The 20,882-nt window shown below is 38.4% G+C and overlaps 1 protein-coding gene across 1 annotated transcript; it reads right to left on the minus strand.

Moving 5' to 3' along the window:
- Positions 1–1,370: 1,370 nt before the first annotated feature.
- Positions 1,371–20,776, minus strand: APIP (APAF1 interacting protein). Its single transcript, XM_065881987.1, has 7 exons — positions 20,518–20,776; positions 13,425–13,525; positions 8,705–8,753; positions 7,397–7,514; positions 5,817–5,952; positions 2,314–2,481; positions 1,371–1,674 (listed from the first exon to the last, which is right to left on the minus strand). Exons 1-7 carry the CDS (start codon positions 20,572–20,574, stop codon positions 1,575–1,577), a joined length of 729 nt encoding a protein of 242 aa, XP_065738059.1. The 5' UTR covers positions 20,575–20,776; the 3' UTR covers positions 1,371–1,574.
- Positions 20,777–20,882: the final 106 nt, after the last annotated feature.

The following is a 20,882-nucleotide window of genomic DNA, read 5'->3' on the forward strand; positions in this document are numbered from 1 at the left end:
TAAAGGCGCTGGAGTTAGCTGAAGGGTGGTTGAAGGCAAGGTTTCTGTGTGTATTTTAACATGAAAGGTATTACAGCATGTTTTTATACCAGTGGAAGAGGGTAAAAAATTAACAATGCAAGAAAGAAATGGGATAAATGTGGGGATCTTTGCAGAAAGCAAAGCCCTTGAGAAGGTCGGCGGACATTGGATCCAAGGCATAAGTGGAAGAATGAACTTAGAATTCGGCAGAAGGAAAAAGGCAAAGAAAGCTGAAGGCAGGAAGGTTGATGGAAATGTGAAATGGGAAGATTTGTTAGTTCTTGGGAATGAATCTACTTATTTCTGAAAGTATGAGGAGGTTACCATCTGAGAAGTGATGGGAGGAGGAAGATTGGGTATTTGATGTCAGATAAAGAAAGCTGTGGGGAGAAATGGTCACCAGGCAGGGAAAACGAACTTACTAGGGAAGTGTAGTAGGTTTGTTTGACAGCATGGAGTGCCCACCTGAGAGGTGTGGTCATAAATCTGAAGTGAGATCAGTCAACACAGTTGTGTACTTTTTCCCATCAGGCCTGGCTGCTTTGGTACAGGTGCCAAGTAACTGGCTCACAAGGACTGTGGGTTTTGCCAGGTGAGTATGATGGGGAGGGGGGTAAGATACAAGGGGGTTAGGATGTTTCCAATAAAGTGGTGAAAATGCTGGGCTTTTCATGCTGCTTCCTTCATAAGGAAGGAAGGATATGAAAGGAGTCATGGACAATGACAAACGGTGAGATCAAGGGACTAGAAGTCTGGATGAGGTTAAAGACTTGCTGGAGTGAAAGAACTGGGGTAAGTGAACTCAAATGGTTCAAGACGATCAACCGAGAGGCGGGTGTATGAGGTTATAATTTAGAAGATGGTGTATTAGTTTCTCTCCCAATTAAATAAAAGCATTAACCAAATAAAACCTTAAGATCAAGATGGTGTTGCTTTTGGCTACATTAAAAAAAAAAACACTTTCAGATTACATCTCTGGGTTGGTCACAGTTTATTTGGCTAGGAGAGTTTGAGTTAATATCACTTGATTTGAATTTTACAACAGATCCCAATATAAGATGAGTGCTCTGTGTTACAATATAGGCAAGCACTACAGCGTATAGGGGAAATCTATAAAATTGTTTTGACATCAACATTGAGGGATATATATGTCCTTGACTTTTCATGTAAATTTATGATACCAATATTAAAATAAGAAAATGCTCATTCTGTAATTAAGTAGACATTTTCCAATGAATTCTATTATCCTAACAACTTTAAAGAGTAATAGGAATTCTCTGGGAGTATATATAAAAAATTAAAGGAAAATATTTTGCTGTTAAGGGGTTTAGAAATAAACACAAAAAACATTCACTATAAAATTATTCCATTGTATTGCCATTTAAAATACAAGAATATAAGCAAGTATCATCCAGTTGTCAGAAGATCTGCAGCATTTAGTGACAAATCAATAGCTTCATGGAAATTTTCAATTCATTAAAAAAAATACCTGAGTCATTTAAGTAATAATTAAGATGAGCTTTGTCTCTACGTATAATAAACTTCCACTTGGCTTATACAATTCCATTTTCTCCAACGGGAAGCTGTGTGGGATCCAGTCCTACCTTCTTCATTGATACGGCAACATCAAATAAATAGTCATAACACTCACACCTGTTAAAAGCAAAAAGAACTAAAAGTGTTCAGTGAAAAGAGAGTTCTCCAATCCTAACAATCACATTTTTCCTCTGCATCAAGTTAACCCTGTTCCTAGCAGATTTTTTTTTCCTTTCCTCAATTCTGGGCAAAGTTTCTCTTAGTTTGTCTCCAACATTATTAAAACACGGAATCATACTGAATCATGCCACCATACTATGCACTTCTCAGGAAATAAAAGGGAGTTTAAAATATGCTACTTATGTAAATTTAAATTTTTTATTATGTGCCATTTTTTGAAATAAATACAGCAAATCTTAATGCAACTTGGGTTAGCTTTATTCTAGCCCTCAACTCAGAGAACAAGATCTGTATCTCCTTCTTTGTACCAAAGAGCATAGTGCCTTGCCAAATAACAGCTCATCTGAAAAATATTTAACAAAAGAATATATAATACAAATAAAATATCTAGAAATAATTAATGATAAACTATTTAAATTTAAACCAATTTGACCAGTAACACACAAAAAAACCATACTCCGTTTTCAATCATAAAACACATTTCAAAAAAAAAAAAAAAAAAAAAAAACACATTTCATTCTCTTTTAGAGTGTGGTGACTTGCCCCAGACATTCTTTGGTTTCAGCGTACACTTACATGCTTTTAGCCTTCTCCCACGTCTCTCCCCAGACGTAGACTCCATGCCGTCTGACTAGTACTGCACAGGAGTCTGGGTAATCATTCATTGCTCGGGCCATTCGCTCTTCAAGGTCTTTCTCCTCAGGTGTATTCTCAATAATGGGTACTACTAACATATCATCATATCTATTAAGACAAAACAAGCCATTTGCTTTCCTTTTTAAAACAAATAAAGGCATTCATATATAAAATTTATATTTTTTTCAAATAACAAGTTAGACGTTCTCTTTATATCTGAAAAGCCACTCCAAATTAGGAACAAGATTTTGCATGTTATTCTATGTATCTTGTATAAACAACGGTATCAAGAGACGCCTTGGGAATTTGGCAGGCATTGTTCCAATCCTAAGTATAAGTGGCAGAAATTTGTACAGGATACCAAAACCTAACAAAGAAATTATCAAGATCATACAAGTATTTCCCTGAAGGATAGAGAATCACAGTAGTTTTAACAGGAGATGAGAAATGATAAATTTCAGAATTAGAAGCATAGGAAGGATTAACAATTGAAATACTTATTAAAGCAGGAATTTCCCAACGATACAAAATCATTCTGTTCTATCTCTGCAGGACCCAAAAGTGTCTTGGATAGACAAATAAATAAATGCAGGTGTGGTTTATGGCCCTGGGATAGCAAAAACCTTTTGGAGCTAACTATTAAAGGTATGACAATATTTTCAGAACGTTCTCAAATCTGCGACATTAGAACTTCTTTACCTTATTTTTAGTAAGTACATGTGATGAAATCAGAATATGCATTTTTCATTTTTGTTTCTGCAGTAATATTTAAGCAAATAGCTTGTTACTGGTAAAACTATGTCTATTTGTGAGGTCATTTACAACCAATCAAAACTCAGACATGTTTTCCTTTTAACATGAATTTCTCTTGCCTTGTTAATGTTACATCTGCTTTTCAACTACCTCTGTGATGGCTAAACTTAACCAAAATAAGTTCTATCCATATATTATCAGAAGTTACTACTTCAGGGAAGGTACAGACTGAGTAGCTGTCATGTGATAAAGAACCTGGCCAACCATTATCAGGAACAGTACGAGGTTGCCCATTACTTCACTTACGTAAAATAGAGGTAATTATAAAATATCCTTAAATGTGGAAGGAATAAATTGCTAGTCCCAGGAGAACCACAAACTTATATTTTCCTCTACCATATACCGAACAGTCAGAAATATCTCCAGGTGCAAAATAATTCACAGCAAAATAAGACCTGAGGAACAGAGCCAGGGTAGTCCTTGGACCATCAAACAGTATTCTTTTCACTCTACCATAGGCATGTTGCATCCAAAAGGTACAACAATTATAGTTAACATGGTAACCTCCCCCGATAAGAATTAGGCATTTGAAAGTTATTATAATTTTTTTTTTAAGATGGACTTAAAAATTTAAAAAGTAGAATAGAAAATGTAGGGCTTCCCTGGTGGCGCAGTGGTTGAGAGTCCGCCTGCCGATGCAGGGAACACGGGTTCGTGCCCTGGTCCGGGAAAATCCCACATGCCGCGGAGCGGCTGGGCCTGTGAGCCATGGCCGCTGAGCCTGAGCGTCCGGCGCGTGTGCTCCGCAACGGGAGAGGCCACAGCAGTGAGAGGCCCGCATATCGGAAAAAAAAAAAAAAAAAAAATAGAAAATGTAAAAACTCCATTCTTTCTTACTCATCCACCTTTTATTGCCCCCTTCTTTTGACTGGACACTTAGGATTCTCCCCAAATACTGATGAAGTATCACTGCCCCTGAGCTGTGATAATGACCCTGTTACTGATTTCCCAGCCAGGTTCAAATAGAATTGCAAAAGCATGTCAAAAAACTTTGTACTCTTTAAATTCTGAGGCATTCAAAATAATATATAAAGTGTATACGTTGTGATGCATAACAAATGACATCTTTTCATTCATGGCATTTGTTTCTCCACAAAATTCCAAAGGCTCTCTATTGTGCTCCGCTCCTCTACCCACCGTCTCACACGTTCTTCTGACCTTTTTTTTTTTTTTTTTGTGGTACTTAGGCCTCTCACTGGTGTGGCCTCTCCTGTTGTGGAGCACAGGCTCCGGACGCGCAGGCTCAGCGGCCATGGCTCAGGGGCCCAGCCGCTCCGCGGCATGCGGGATCTTCCAGAACCGGGACACAAACCTGTGTCCCCTGCATCGGCAGGCAGACTCTCAACCACTGCGCCACCAGGGAAGCCCCTTCAAACCTATTTTTATTTCTTCACCAAAGCAATCAAATGCCAATGAAACTGATAGCACACAAAATGCCTCTCCTTCAAGACCCAGATATGGAAAAGGCAATATGCGGCTATGCTTTTTCTAGTATGTACACTTTCATAATTTAAATATTTAACTTTTGTAAATAGGTGTTTCCCAGTGCTGAGGAATGCTTTAGGCACACAATAAATATTAACTAAAATCAAGTCCAATTAACTTCTCAGCACACTAGTTTAAACACATACAGTCTATTATGTGCAGTAACAGTAAGATATTGCTGTAAGAACACTTTAGAAAAACTGGCACCCTTTTCCTCTAAACAAGGCAAAGTGGATTCAGCTCCTTTAGGAAATTGGGAAGGGTGAAGGCTCAGGAACAAGAATGCCTGTACATTCAAACAAAATGCCGAGCCTGTCCCTGAGCCCTGGGAACGTGTTTCTTCATGTCACTACTCTAGATTGACGAATAATTGCTACATTTTTGTGGGCTGGTGGGTTTAGCTGATTTTATCCAGAAGGCCTCTATTCTATACTATCTCTGCCAGTTTCCACACTGAAAAATTATAAACGTATAGAGATCTACTTAATTAAAATAATTATAAAACTTTTTTAAAAATGAAAATATTCCAGAAATACTACATGAGATCAAAATGAAGCATAAGATTTAGTCAGAGCTGAAACTTCCTGAAGACAAAGTGAAGGTGAGGAGAGCTTGCTCTTGGGGTTCTTCAACAAAGGAACACACTCTTTCCAGCTCTGTAGATATCTCAGCCAGGATTTTTGGATTTTACTCTGACAAACATTTAATTATTCATGTTGGCAATAATTTACCAAGGCTGGGTTGGGGATGGGGAAAAGGAGGGGAGGCATCTGATTTGTGTCACTGAGAATAGATCTGGAAGTATAATATTAAGGGGGGTACTATCTAACACAGATCTACAACATCTCATTAAATACATAAAAAGATCAGTATCCTGTTTATTACAAGAAGGAGAAATACTGTTCAAATTCTTCTTGCGGTACGCGGGCCTCTCACTGTCGTGGCCTCTCCCGTTGCGGGGCACAGGCTTCAGACGCGCAGGCTCAGCAGCCATGGCTCACGGGCCCAGCCACTCCGCGGCATGTGGGATCTTTCCAGACTGGGGCACGAACCCGTGTCCCCTGCATCGGCAGGTGGACTCTCAACCACTGCGCCACCAGGGAAGCCCTGTTCAAATAATTTAAGCAAAAAATAGGGGAAAATACCTGTAATACCCTCCCGAGATACATTTCTTTATTCCTTTGATCATCTCTTGATGTGTAATTTTAAACTCCCTTCCTGGGAAAAGAAGGGTGGCCATGACAGCAGCTTTAGAGTGGGTATGAATCACAGCACCTGCTCCTGGAGGGGGAAGAATACAGTTACACGCTCAGTGAGAACTAAATTGCACCTTTTAAAGAAAAAAATATATACACTTAAACACACACACTTATTTGTATATGGCTTTGGACTCGTTTTTCTTGGCATGGAATAATAAGTTGGCAGCGGGTAGGAGGAGAGAAAGGAAGAGAGGAAAGAGAACTACTGATAAGAGAAGTCAGAAAGCACAAGGAAAAAAATTAAGCTTTATCCAGCATCAGGACAACGCACGATACTTCACACATGCTCAAGAAATATCCTTTACATGGTCTGAAGTACAACTATAATGACTGTGGAGACCATAATCATAATACTACTACCACTCAATTAGGGATTCCTATGTGCCAGGCACTGGGCAAATCCCCTTTATAGATGTTATCGCTTCGTATCATCACAACAACCATCTCCCCCATTTAATGGTCAAGGACATGAGGCTCAGAGATGTTAAAGAATTTGTCCATGGTTATTTAACTACGTTGTCCAACTAGACAGTAGTTGAAGAACTTGGATTTGAACCCAGTTTAGTCTGTCCCTTAATCATCAAGATATGCTTCACAGTGTAGGCCATATTTTAGTAACGTAAGGGGATGGTAGGAATTTTAAGATATAGATGCAAGGGATTTACCTAAAAAAGAATTTGTATGCTATAAAACTCAGTAATGGCTACTTTTGCAATGGGAAGTTTATTTAGCTTTTTGCTAGGAAAGATTCTTCATGCTGTTAGAATCTGTTGCTGAAGTTTCATCCTTTCAGTAGTAGCTGATAATGTCTGGGAACAGCACATGGCATGATTACTAACTCTATATTGATTTTATTCAGGGGCTATACTAAAGCATGGTCCTAATGACTTCATTGCAAAGCTGAGCCAGTACTTCAGTTATACTTTCCTATTTTTACATTGTCCTCTAGGTTCAACCTTTCCAGGTTGGTTTTCTACCACAATTTCTGGGAATTAAAGTAAGAGTCCTATTTTTATCATAAAGTAAATTTTTCAAAAAAGAGGATCACTCCTACTGAAGTGAAGAAAAGGGCATGATTTTCCCTCGTTTGTATTTTGATTAACTTCTACTACAAGTTCCCAGAGATATAACTGTGAACTAAGAGTAGGAATTGGATTGTGAATATAATATTTAGTTGGCTAACTTGACAGTCTAGTGGAATCATATTGATCTAGGTTGGAATTCTGGCCCCAATACTCACTGGCTGTTTATTTTGGGAAAATCTTCCCAGAGCCTCTGTCCTCTCATATATAAAATGAGGTAATAATGGACCTCCCACAGAGGCTGATGTGAGGACTGAATGAGTTAACATATTTAAAGTCCTTGCACATAGCAGGTATTCAAGAACTGTGAACTACAACAATTGCCATTATTTACAGGAGCCTACTCTGCAAATATTCTTTACGTTGAATACATTTTCTGCCTACCTCTCATTGTGTAAGCATTCATGAAAAGAGGAGTACACTGGCTTTTTTTAAGATTCTTATATGGTGGAGGTCCACTTATGTCCTGTTCATTGATGTCACAAACAAACATGTCTTCAGGCTATTTAGAGGGGGAAAAAGAAAAAAAGAAGGCTTATACAATATCAATTAGAAATGTCCCCTTTCTTGTGTGTGTGTGTGTGTATATATATATATACACACACACATATACACAATTCCATTTATATATAGTATATATAAACAGTGCTAATATATATACATATTTAACTCATATTTTAAATATTTATATAATTATAGTTTCTCTCTCAAAATTTTTTAGCCATTTTGAAAAATAAAAAAATGTTTTCTACTAATAAAAATCATCTCAAGAAAGTTAAAAAAATCGACCTTTAGAATTTGAAGAAAAAAGTGATATGGAAAATTTAATATGCATGTAATGATGTTGATGTCATTTCATCAACTTAGTTTCTCAGCTTTGCCATGTAATTTCACAACTATATTTCAGAGAGACTATATATAATCATCATTTTAGAATGGGTGTTATAATTTTTTTCACATTTCATAATATAAGAGGAAAAATACAGAGTAAAATTTTCTTATCCCTTGAGAAACTTAACTGGTACTCAGAAATGTTAATCTCGATGACGTACTCTATTTTTAAAGTTCTAAGGAATTATGTAGATCCACAGGTTTTTCCTAGTAATACATGCATATCTCTGACTTGTAACTTTCGTTTACCAGGGTTTACTACAAACTACAATATAAATGTTTTATTAATGAAGCACTATGCCTTAGACAGAATTAAGTATTATGTGCTTGTTTTAACTCTATTCTGGGTTTATTCTAGCATTAATACAGAATGGGTCTTCTCAAAATGTTGATACAAAGTTTTATAACTTTAAATTGAAAGAGCTTTGCCATTATTAAATATGAATCAGTTTGGTCCATTTGAGACCACCAATCTGATTACCCTATTAGCCTGATAAAGATGGTGTTATAACGCTGCAAAGTTAGAATCATTTTTTATGATGACTTAAGATTGCACTATTCACTTTTGCCCTCTAGAGGCTGAATGAGAATTCAAAACACCTGATTGCAAGCAGGATACTTACCACCTTAAAAAAATTTAATAGTTACTTAACAAATGTTTGTTGATTAGTTATTTAAATCATCACAATATAACCTCCCTTCAAAACTAAAATTTCTTTTAATATTAATTCCATTTCACAAAACAATAATCAAGTAGAGAAGAACAGACATTTGGGTTTAAGAAGTATCCCTTTACCATACCTGAATGCGTTCCTTTTGCACTCCTGAAGGAGCAATGTAGATTTCATTGCTGGTAACACAAAATACAGAAATTGGTATTTATTTAACTCTAACGTTCTGCTTTTGCAAAAAGAAAAGTGTACCCTGCAGTCCAATCATTAATGATCTTTATAAATCAAGTCATACAAATAGCTGCTTTATTTAATTAATGGTGTAGGCTGTATAGAAAGAATACCAAATTAATTTCTTTATAATGCTAGTGACACAGTAAAATGTTGATAGTTGCTTTTGTTACATTTTCATATACATTTCTTTATTTCCTTTTATGGTACAAAATCAATGGTAACCAGGCTTTTATCTGGTTAGGGGAAATACAAATCTGAAAATATAAGTCTTTAGCATCTTTAAGCATGAATAAGCAGAGTTTATCTTACTATACATGGAACACAGTTATTCTAAAGTCCAATCAGGGGAAATATGCTCACTTGGAGTAGATCTCTGCTTGCAAGAAATCAGGGTTAATTTTATTGTTTGAAATGCTCTTATTATAAAACATGACGCTCAGAGACCTCTGCTGGATGGTTTGTTAAATTACAGCATTAACACTGGGCTACTTTTTGGGTGGAACAGTATATGCTTCCTAATTGAAAAACACTTCTATCTTGTGAAAATATTTGGTAACAAAGCCAGAACAATTGCAGAAAGTTAGAAATATAAAAGGCATGGCTACATCTGGAGATCTCTGTGTTACACAGCACATTGTGCTAAGGGAGATGCTATAACACTACCACTTACCACAAGGTGCTTTCAAACTTGCTCCGGAAATTAATCTAAAATCTTCTCTAAATTCTCTCCACCCTCAACGAAGGTCCTTTGGCTCATGTATCAGTTTCAGTTGCTGACAGAGGCCGTTAAAGAACTGCCACATAATGCAAATGAAGGAAATACCAGCACCTGCACGCTCCAGCTTCTGCCACTGAGGCATGGATGTAGGGACACGAATAAATATTAACTGTTTCCCAGTGAAAATGAGGATGACTGCCTATATTGAATTGAGCTGTCAAAGTTGGGGTTACTAATAAACCTATAGACTTGGAACTGAAAAAAATTTAAGAAAGTTCCTTTAAGGATCTACTGGTAAATTAAGGTCTAGAAAATAAATGCCTGATAATGGGAGTGAAATCCAAAGCAGAGTAAGCTTTGTTCAAGCATTCATTTTCACAAAGTACCTATTGCTTTAGAACTTTGTTGCATAAGAAAACCATAAAGTGGCATTCCTCTGGAACCAGTGGTAATGCATAGGGATCATTACTGTTAAAACGGCCCCTTATAAATACCAGGGATCCAAATCTTTTGTCCTCATGTAACATGAAAGAGACTCTAGAATCATGTGTGGTACCTAGTCCAGTCACCTCCGCTGGTAAGTGGACTTGTAGGTCTTCTTGTGTGCGGAGATATTTATGCAGTCCTGGGAACAGACTCAAATAAAGTTTGAAACAGTCTGCTGGTAAATAAACTCCACCTACGAAGTGGGAAAATCCAGGGATTTTATTCAGTTTGTTCAAATAATTTGGTATGCTAAATGTCTTTTCTTTTTTTTTTTTTTGGCCATGCCGCATGGCTTGTGGGATCTTAGCTCCCCGACCAGGGATTGAACCTGTGCCCTAAGCAGTGAAATTGTGGAGTCCTAACCATTGGACCACTAGGAAATTTCCTGGTATGCTAAACCTATTTTTATTACTGTCTTTATAAAATGGAAATCAGTTTAGACTTTGATCAACTTTGAGTAATTAAAAGATTAGCTAAATAGGTTTTAGAAAACAGTATACCTACAAAGAAGGAGATACGTGGATAAAAATATTAATACAAAGATGACAGAGCCTTTATTTTAGGAGGGAAACATGCCAAAGACTAAAAGTGAAGTATTTACTTGGTACTGTAAGCCACAAACAAAAGCATTTTGAGTTTCAAGGTATTAAGTTTTCGAATTTATTTTCTCCATACTCCCTGCTCTTTCACAATGTGGTGAGCAGATGAACAAAACACAAGAGTTTATAATACATGTTCTACTTTTATTTACTTAAAATAAATCCTTTAACCCTTACTATGATTCAATTATCTTGTCTACAATATAGGTTTATTAATTTTAATTCTAACAGCATACAACAGGATTAGCGTCTCTGACACATAAAAATATAATGCTGTGAAAGACAGGAAACCAGCCTAAGTACAATGGCTGCTTAGTATCCTGGAATTGCCTTGATTACTGTTATTTCCTTGGTCCTCCATTTCTTCCTTCTGATTTAACTGTTATATGTGTCTTAAGCTATCTTTTTTTTTTTTTTTTTGCGGTACGCGGGCCTCTCACTGCTGTGGCCCCTCCCGCTGCGGAGCACAGGCTCCAGACGCACAGGCTCAGTGGCCATGGCTCACGGGCCCAGCCGCTCCGCGGCACGCGGGACCCTCCCAGACTGGGGCACGAACCCGCATCCCCCGCATCGGCAGGCGGACTCCCAACCACTGCGCCACCAGGGAAGCCCAAGCTACCTTTGATTATATACATTTTTGGCACCATACACCAGTAGCATAAGCTAAACTGATAGTAGCCAAACCTTGGAATCAGTAAATAATTTCATATTTCCCAAAGGGCTTATTGCTAGAATTATTCTGGAAACACAATCTATTGGGTTTGTGCTTCATTCCAAATTTATTTGCTCTAAGCATCAGATAAAGAAAACCAAACTTTCACTAACATGAGAATAATATTGCTGATAAAATTATTGATATGGGTCTATGAAGTCATTTAAATATTAGGGAGAAAATTCAACATGTTACTACAAATTAGCCATTCTACTCTGTAAAGCAAAAATTTAGTAAGATTCCAAATACAGTGCCATAAAACTGCGGCTGTTTTCACCTGTGACCTCCAGGAGGCTCCTCACCAATTAAGAAGCTGAGGAAAAAGCATTTTACGAACACAATGCAACTTCCCTATAAATTGACTGTAGTGCCATAAAGCCAATTAATTTTAAGAGGTGCCAGTGAGTGTTTTAGGGTGACCACACATAATTTTAGTGCATGGTTCTACAAAGAATTTTAGTTTTACTAAGAACATAGTCTTTTATGTCTTTATGATCAAAAATATTCCCTCTTGAGATCTGCAATGGTCCCTTACCTGCATTCTATTTGTAATTTAGCTGTTTTTTTTGAGCCAGTTGGAAAAGTTATTTTAACTCAGTTTGGTAGAAAGCTCTCTTTTGTACATATACAAACTATTTCTGCAAATGCAAAAAAAAAGCAGTTAACTAAAGGCAATGTTTAGAATATAATTTATTATAAGTAATACAGGTGAGAAACCAAATTACCAGGACTCAACTCCTAAATGAATAAATGAAACAACAACAAGTGTTGTTATTATAGGACTTTGCTGTGAACAGATCAACTTGAAAGTTTTGGCAAAATAACTTGAAAACCTGCAAAATACTGATTGACACATTAGCACTGGGTTGATGGTAAGAGAGGACGCACATGACGGACGTCCCATGTGTTGATACCATGTGGAACAGAACGTTTCCAGACTGAGAGCCTCCCTATACATGAACTGTGACATTTGTTGACTAAGGGCTCTCCTGTCATTTCCCACAGTTTAATTAATATTTCATGAATTTCTTGGTAATTTGAAGCAGACGAAATTTCAATGGCATCATCTTGTGGTATGCCATAAAATCCCCTTTGTTCAAAATGTTCTGATTACATTTTACATTCCGTTCTTTTCTAAACAATTCAACATTACATAAATATTGTAGTAATCCAATTTTGTTAAAGAAAGTGAATTAGGATAAAGAAATAAATCAAGTTACTCAGTTTTTTGTTTTTTTTTTTTTGCCATGGCTCACAGGCCCAGCCGCTCTGCGGCATGTGGGATCCTCCCAGACCGGGGCACGAACCTGTTTCCCCTGCATCGGCAGGCGGACTCTCAACCATTGTGCCACCAGGGAAGCCCCAAGTTACTCAGTTTTAACATTCAGCCTCCAGACAATATTATTCCCAAAATATTTCAGGAGCAAATACATTAATCCTGTTCCAGAAACACTTAAGAGAGTGAGATTCCACAACCTCTATTTTCATTGTTAGTAGGTTACGTATTTCTTCACCCTCTTAAAGGAAAGACAGTGAGTAAGTCTAAAGAACAATTACCTACTATTCATTCCTTCTGTTTCAAGGCCAGTACCTCTTGTTTTGTCCTGTGAACAACATGGACCTGCAGGTGCTATGTCCATTAATAATGATACATGCATTTAGAAAGGCATATTGCCTTTTTTTGGACTCAAAAAAATGTAATTTTTAGAATTTTAGGTGGTTAGTAATCTATATTTAAGTGACTTTAAGATATGTATCTGAACCTTTGAAACAAATCCTGTCTATCCAGAGGGGACCCTTGGTAGTTCCAGACATATGAACATACCCAGCAACATGTTATTTAACTTTGGTACTCCATGGACTGGGGACCAAATTATTCTGATTAGAAATTATGGTTCTTAAATCCTTATTTATTATATCCGCAACATCTGCACACTTATTCCATTCAGTTATGCAAATACCTATTTCTCTATTTAGAAACTAAATACCTTCAGTATCATAAAACTGATCATTGGTTGTTCTTTGTACATAATACATGTTAGGCTCTCTGTGGTCTACTTATATGGAGAATTCTCAGAAATGAAATCAGCCAGAAACTTACCCGTGCTTCAAGCTGATTCCTCCTCCAGTCCCAGTGACCCAGCCCAAATGGTAAAACTGTTTGCAGAGCTCTGGGATCAAGTATTTTGGATGTTCCTTGTCCTTAAAAAGAAGATAATGATTTCTAAAATAGACATTATTTTATCAAATGACTATTCTAGATGATATCTCTATTAAGAAACCAATTTAAGCAAGTTTAAGAAAATCTACCATAGAGAGGTACGGTGAGGGAGAAAATTATTACAAAATATATTTTGTTTTTAATGTTTGGAATGTGGATCTACTATATTATTTTGCAACCAGGAATTATTCAGTCTAATATTATGGAACAGGTTGCAAGAACAAGGTGGAGAAATGCCCAGATTATATTACAAAGTATCTACTGAAATGGCTGAAATAAAATAGGATCTAGTGCTGAAAGGGACATGCTTCAGTCTGTCCAGAAAATTTCTTTACACATAACATCTTATTCAATTAAGGCATGATATACATGATATACTATGATAGTTATTTGTTTATTATCTGTGTTGGTTCAATTTTATTTTTATTCTAAAAATGTCCTTTGTTTCATAGCAATTGTATTGTTTTCTCTTATTACAAAAGCAATATATACTTATTATGGAATTATAAAGTCAAGAAAATAATATAAAAAGCACTCAGAAATAATCATAATACTTTCTAGGCCCAATCCTATGAAGATATATGTTGGGATAAACACTGAGCCTTATTTATTTATTTATTTATACTGAGGTATAATTGACATAGAACATTATATTAGTTTCAGGTGTACGATATAATGATTCCATATTTGTATAAATGGTGAAATGATCAGTACGATAAATCTAGTTGAAATAAAAGCCTTACTTTTAAATGTCTAATGATTACTTCTTTAGAAAACAAAACAAGGCGTTTCCTCCTCTTTTTTAAAGCTAAAATTAATGAAAACAAAAACTGTAATAAAGAAATACAATGAATTCCATTTTGGCAGTATAATATACAACCTTACCTTGAAAACAAGTAAAACTGCTGAATAAGTCATTCAAACAATATTTCAAAATGTACTGCTGAGCTGGCAAGAAAATAAGGTTTCACAGCCATAAAAGAAACAAGAGTGAGTCTACCTGGGAGGGAAGTGAGATCCAAAGCCCTAATTTCCCTGAAGGTATTTGCAAATCTCTGGTGACCTCTTCAATTTTGATAGCTATTCATGTCACTAGAAACACAAGATAAAACCTTGGGTGTGCTCAGAATAGGGCATCTAATAGAAAATCCCTACATACACATGGGACCCCAAGGGGCTATACCCTCCAGGTGAAAGTGAACAAGAAGTAGTCACACTGTGCAGAGAAGCACAGCTAGCAAACCTGCATATATAAATCTTGGCACTGGGTAAAGGGGAAAAAAACATCTTTGAGTCCAAAGAGGGATTATTATTGAACAGACTAAATTTTCAGCTATTTAATTGGATTTCTGAAATTATGATATTTTCCCAAATTCACTGTTAATATTTTACATACACATTTTATTTTAGATAAATACTACGAATGATCATTTGATGGAGTAGACTTAAATATATAAAATTAAAAACATGGGAATGTTGACATTTTTTAAAATTTCTGATTGAACACAGGCTTAGGAGTTAATGGACACAAAGGCAAATCTATATTACACCATTTATTGCTTACGTGACCTTGGGCCTCAGTTTACTCATCCATTAAATAAGAACATTATGAGGATTAAAATGAGATATAATGGATACAAAGCATGAAGCACAATGTGTGACACAGTCAACATTCGTTTCCTTCCCATTTTAACGAGTTAAAAATTCCTGAATTAAAATTAAAAATAAAGTTATATTGGTCTTTCTTACATCTTTCCTTATGAAATCTAGCCAAAATTACCCATGCCCTGTATAATTTGCTATTTCCTTTTTTAGGGATATAAGTGATATTTTAATTACATATTAAATTACAGCTAATGAGAAGACTCCTGCAGTTTTCCAATCCTTAACCATCAACTTGCAGGGCACGTTGCAAACATTATAGAAAACAGTCTGTTATTAAGGGCCTCCCCTTTCCCTTTTGTCTTTCCAGTACTGAGGTATTAGAACAATTGGCCTGCTTCATGCTACAGGAATAACAATGGTAAGGCAGCTGTTGTTAATAAAGTTTCATTCAATGGCTCAAACCCACAAAATTACAATTTCAAGAAAAATAATCACTTAGCAGCAGGAACCAACCGAGATATATTTAGTAAAAATGCAGTCATTTAAGTCATCCAGAATAATAAGAAAAGTAAAAATTAAAATATGTATTTTAAGAAGAATTCACAAGAAAGAAAAGGTTTAGTTAGTATTTAGCTCTTCCCTGAATGTCAAAATTACTTGTCTGTTACTGTTAGGTCTGTTAGAATAAGAATTTTGAAAGACATATCTAAAGATGGATTACAATCAACTTCTTACAGTAGAGGTTCCATACAGTGAGGAAGAAACATTGAACAGTATTTTGTATATACTTTCAAAACACTAAAGCCTAAACAGTTTTTGAATCAATACTTCATTTCCCCAATTTTTCAATCTAGTTATTTTAAGTAAATCAGCCTCCAATGTCACTGAGATACCTGCTCACAGCCAACAATGGCTCTAATCCCTTCCCCCACCTTTTCTTTCAATTCAAGCATAATAGAGGCATTATTCCCCAGATAGAGGTTTTCCCAAGGGACTCTTACAAACATTAAAATGAACACGCGTCAAATGTATTTAGCCCATCAATTAAATGAGGGAACCAAAAAGATGATACAACAGTGTCCAAAGAGAATTCAAAACACACACACATAAAAATAATCAGGAATCCTGGATTTACAAATAAATGATATAGAAAAACTGGACAATACCCGCTGCAGCAATAAGGTGAATCTCTATAAGACGACTTGCCTTTCTATGAAAAATAATCATCTGCATTACTGTCAGCATTCTACAATTCACAGACCTGTAAAATAGCGTGAAGATAGCCCCAAGACACCTAGTAGTCTTTTTTGATCATTTCAGTCTTGAATTTTTTCTCGCACTGGCCTAAGAATGGACTGTATACAGGCACAGTCAAAGTGTCAGCATTTTCTCTGTCTCTGGTCTTTGTTTCCTTCTGCACTTCTGATTCATTCTCCTCGTTGCATACTGGTTTTCTCTGCAACTTCACCTCCACTCAAAGCCCTATTTCTCCCTCCTACCTTCACTACACTTAAAAACTCTTCTTACAGGGCCTCCCTGGTGGCGCAGCGGTTGAGAGTCGGCCTGCCGATTCAGGGGATAAGGGTTCGTGCCCCTGTCCAAGAAGATCCCACATGCCTTGGAATGGCTAGGCCTGTGAGCCATGGCCGCTGAGCCTGCGTGTCCAGAGCCTGTGCTCCGCAACGGGAGAGGCCACAACAGGGAGAGGCCCGCGTACCGCAAAAAACACAAAAAACAAAAACTCTTCTTACCAGTTAAGCACTGACTAGAAATCAGAAGACAAAGAGGCTGGCTTTAGCTTTGACCCCCACTACAGCGAGTCTGTGACCCTTTCTGGCTATCAGTCTCCTTATTTTAATAATCTGGATCAGTGATTCTTAGACTTCTGAATTTCAAGACCGGTAGTTTTTGTTGCTGCTTTTAAAATTTTAGGGACTGACATAAGGTTACCAGTTAATGACATTGGTTATATTTAATCATCCATTATCACATTTTTCAAAAAGGAAAGTGCATTTTTAACATAAAAAAAGTAGGAAGGATAATGTTGGAATGAAACATAGTCCTTTAAATGAATGCAATTAATTTTGTGAAATTCACTTTACCATCGTCCTTATTTTTCTTATTTTGCAAGAATTGAGTAAAAGCTCTCACGGACACATATTTGGGGAGGATTAAAGTTACCTTTTCCTATTTGGTCTCCTTGCCTACAATATCTCCTTTTTCTTCTTCTCCGGCTTACCCTTCACTCTATTATTAGTACTAAAATAATAACACTACTTTGATCACTGGACTCCCTTCCTCAAATCATTTAATGTTCAAATATCACCCCCTGGGTCTCTTATTTAAGTCCATCTGCTTTCTTGCTCCAATTTAACTTTTCACATATTTTCTTTCACTTTTTTACATACATCTCTCAGTTCTAGTCAACCTAGTTATGGTAATCAACCTCCAGGATGGCTCTCCCTGCTTTCTGGTATTCACATCCTCATGTAGAGTTCCATCCCACATTGTACCGGGCTGGTCTGTGTGAAGACAGACTAAGATGTGACAGTATGTCACTTCTGATGGCAGGTTACTAAAGCCTACAGCCTCTGTCTTGGTTGCTCTCTCTTGGATCACCTGCTCTGGGGGAATCCAGCTGCCATGTTATAAGGGTACTCAGCCTATGCAGAAGGCTGTAGAGTGAAGAACTGAGGCCTCCAGCCAATAAAATGTGAGGATCAGAGGCCTGCCAATAACTTTGTGAGCTTGGAAGCAGATCCCAGCTGCAGTCAAGCTTCGAGATACCTGAAGCTCCAGCTGACAGCTTGACTGCCAACTCATGAGAAACCTTGAGCCAGAACCCTGAGCTAAACTCTCCTGGATTCCTAATCATCAGAAACTGTGTGAGACAATGATTGTGCATTAAGCCTAAGTTTTGGGATACTAGCTGTGCAGCAATAGATGACTAAGACACATTTTCTTGCCAGCCAAGAATACATCTTTTTCTCTTTGCACTGTTATTGCTCATGCTGGATCTCCAATTATCCCACCTCTAGCTGTCAAACTCTTGTTTGTCAGCCTTTACACCAGGCTTCCTACCCACTTCCCCTATGATTCCTTCTCATCTTCTCCGCAGGAAGTGATATTTCCTCAAACTCTGTGCCATGGCATTTGCACTGTGTACCTTTTTTTGGTGTCTATTATATAGCCCTCTTATTCATTCATTCAACAAACCTTTACTGAAGGCCCTGAATAAATAAATACGAATAAGAGAAAATCCTTACCCTTGAGGGCTCAAACTCTAGTAAAGAAGTTAACAGCTGTGAAACGACAAAGCAATATTAAAACAAGATGGTCCAGGGCATTATGGGAACAGAAGCTACTGGTGGGAGGGGGCAGGAGTTGGGAAAAGCTTCATAGAGGAAGGGATGCTGAGCTAAGTTTTAATGAAGGATGGCCAAGTATGCAGGTAGGTGAAGAGGAGAAAGGGCATTTCAGTCAGAGAGAACTCTGAGTAGTTGGAACCGGAATTAGGTTCTATGGGATGGAGGGGGGAGGGAAAAAGACTGTAAGGACCTTTCATCTAAGGACCAACCGATGGCTGATAACTGCTGAGTAGTTCTAAGTAGAAGATGATAGGATCATACTTTGTTTTTGAAACGTGTCTACAGTGGCAATAAAGAGAAGAGGCTGAAGCATGACAACGAAGGAAGGAAAAGACCAGACCAGAAGAAGGATGTGGAAATAATTTCAAAATGAAATTGTAAGGTGGTGATGGTGGAGATGGATTTGGAAGATAATTAAGAAGTTAAAAAGAAAGGGTGGGCTTTGGGTGAGAAGACTGAAAAAAAGGAAGGCTTAGAGGAATTCTAAGTTTCGGTTGGCTGAGTAGCTAAGTGGGTAGTGATACCAGTCATAAGTATTCCTTGAGTGTCTATGTACCAAGCACTTCCTGGGAATTCAGCCAACAAGACAAAGTCTCTGCACTAAAGGAGTTTATACTCTAGGGGGTAGTTTAAAAAAAAACGATGTCGACTGAAAAAAAATGCACAATGTGACAGTTAAGTTTAATTGGGGGCAAAATAACCCGGGAGGGAGCCTCTCAGCTCGGAGGAACTGCTCCAAAGCAGTGGGGTGGGGGGGGGGAGGTCAGTAGAGACGTGATTTTAGTGAAAGGGGGTTACATGGAATCAAGCACACATTTTGGCAGATGGATGCTGTTGATCACAAGAAGTCTGCCGCTGGTCACGAGGAGATGTCTCCATTAATCCTTTTAGTGCTTTTCTAGATATAAGATGCAAGAAATTGGGCTCATAATATGTTCTCTTAAAAATAACTATCTGAAGTCCTGTTCTTCCTCGAATATCTCATTCCTACCTCCTCTCTGAACTCCTTTCAGGGTGTGTTGAAGGTCAACCACTCCAGTAGATAGTGACCTAAACCTTGTAGAGGCAGACAGTGTACGACAATTTTAGTTGGCAGTAAAAAGAGGAAAAAATAAATAAGTTGTAATAAGTGGGAAAAAGGAAACAAACAAGGGACTTTGCTAATCTGTGTTAAGCCACTTATTTGCACAAGATAGTGGTTGACAAGTATTTCCCAATAAAATATGTCATGTTACTACTTTTTAATTGGGGCGTTCAGCCCCGAAAAAGAATAACAGGAGGAATAAGGACTTTCCCTGTCTCTTAAGCAAGGCTTCTCACATTGTAATTGTTTATTCGTCTAGCTCTCCTCCAGACCCCAGGCCATTGTCTTAATCACCACCCTGAGCACGTGGGTGTTCCACAAAATTCTTAGTGCGCAGAAGTGAATGAAAAGTTATGAGCAGCCTGAGGGTGGATTTTCCTTTGACTTCTGCTTAAGGAAAAATCCTTTTTACGATCATCCCATAATCAATCTAAACCGAGACAGGCGAAGAGCAACTGTGCAGATGAAAAGTGCCGGCTACAGTCCGCAGATCTGGCTCGGAGTACGTTTCCGAGTATCTACTAGGCGGCAAACGTCGGGCTGGTCGCCAGGGCGCAGAAAAGAAGCTCGAGAGCACAGTCTTAGCTTCATTTCCACTCCAGAGCTTCACGTTTCCCAGCTTGGCCTGTCTTCATGTTAAGTTGTTTTGAAACACACACGAAAGACGCCCGACGCTCTCCTCCGTTATTTTTCCCTTTTCAACGTTTGGTGCCCAACCCCCGCCATCAAAGAATCCCAGCGCTGGAAGGAGGCCCGCCTCGGGGCCCGGGGCCTCAGGTCTGCACGAGGAACGGGAGCGGCGGCGCGCGGGGGTCGCGTTCGGACCGGCCTGAAGCCCCACCCGACCTGCACCCCGCTTCAGCCGCCGCGCCGCGCCGTTGCTTCGCCTCCTGGGAATACAATGCCCCGCCCCTACCTGCGCGCGACACTGCAGTGAGCAACAGTCTCCCTCCGGAGCGTGACAGCTAGACATGGCCCGGACGAGGGGTACCTGAGCCCTCCAACCTTCTCACTGCTTTGCTTCTGGCGCTCCGCCTGGGTTGACGCGGCAAGGGCCGAACTGCAATCAGGCGGCCCTGAGGGCACCCCGGGGGCGGGGCGGACAAGGCGAAAGGCGGGTCTGGGAGGGCCTCCCTGCCTGGAGACCCAACCGCGGAGCCGCCTGACCGGGAGGCGGGGCCAAACTGTTGGAGGCGGGGCTAGAAGAGCTTGATTCCAAGGCTCAGAGGGGCGGCTGGCGTCCAGGGGGCGTGTCCAACAGGGTGGGAGGCGGGTCCTGAG

This window comes from Phocoena phocoena, chromosome 8, assembly GCF_963924675.1.
Source record: "Phocoena phocoena chromosome 8, mPhoPho1.1, whole genome shotgun sequence".
NCBI classification, from domain to species: Eukaryota; Metazoa; Chordata; class Mammalia; order Artiodactyla; family Phocoenidae; genus Phocoena; species Phocoena phocoena.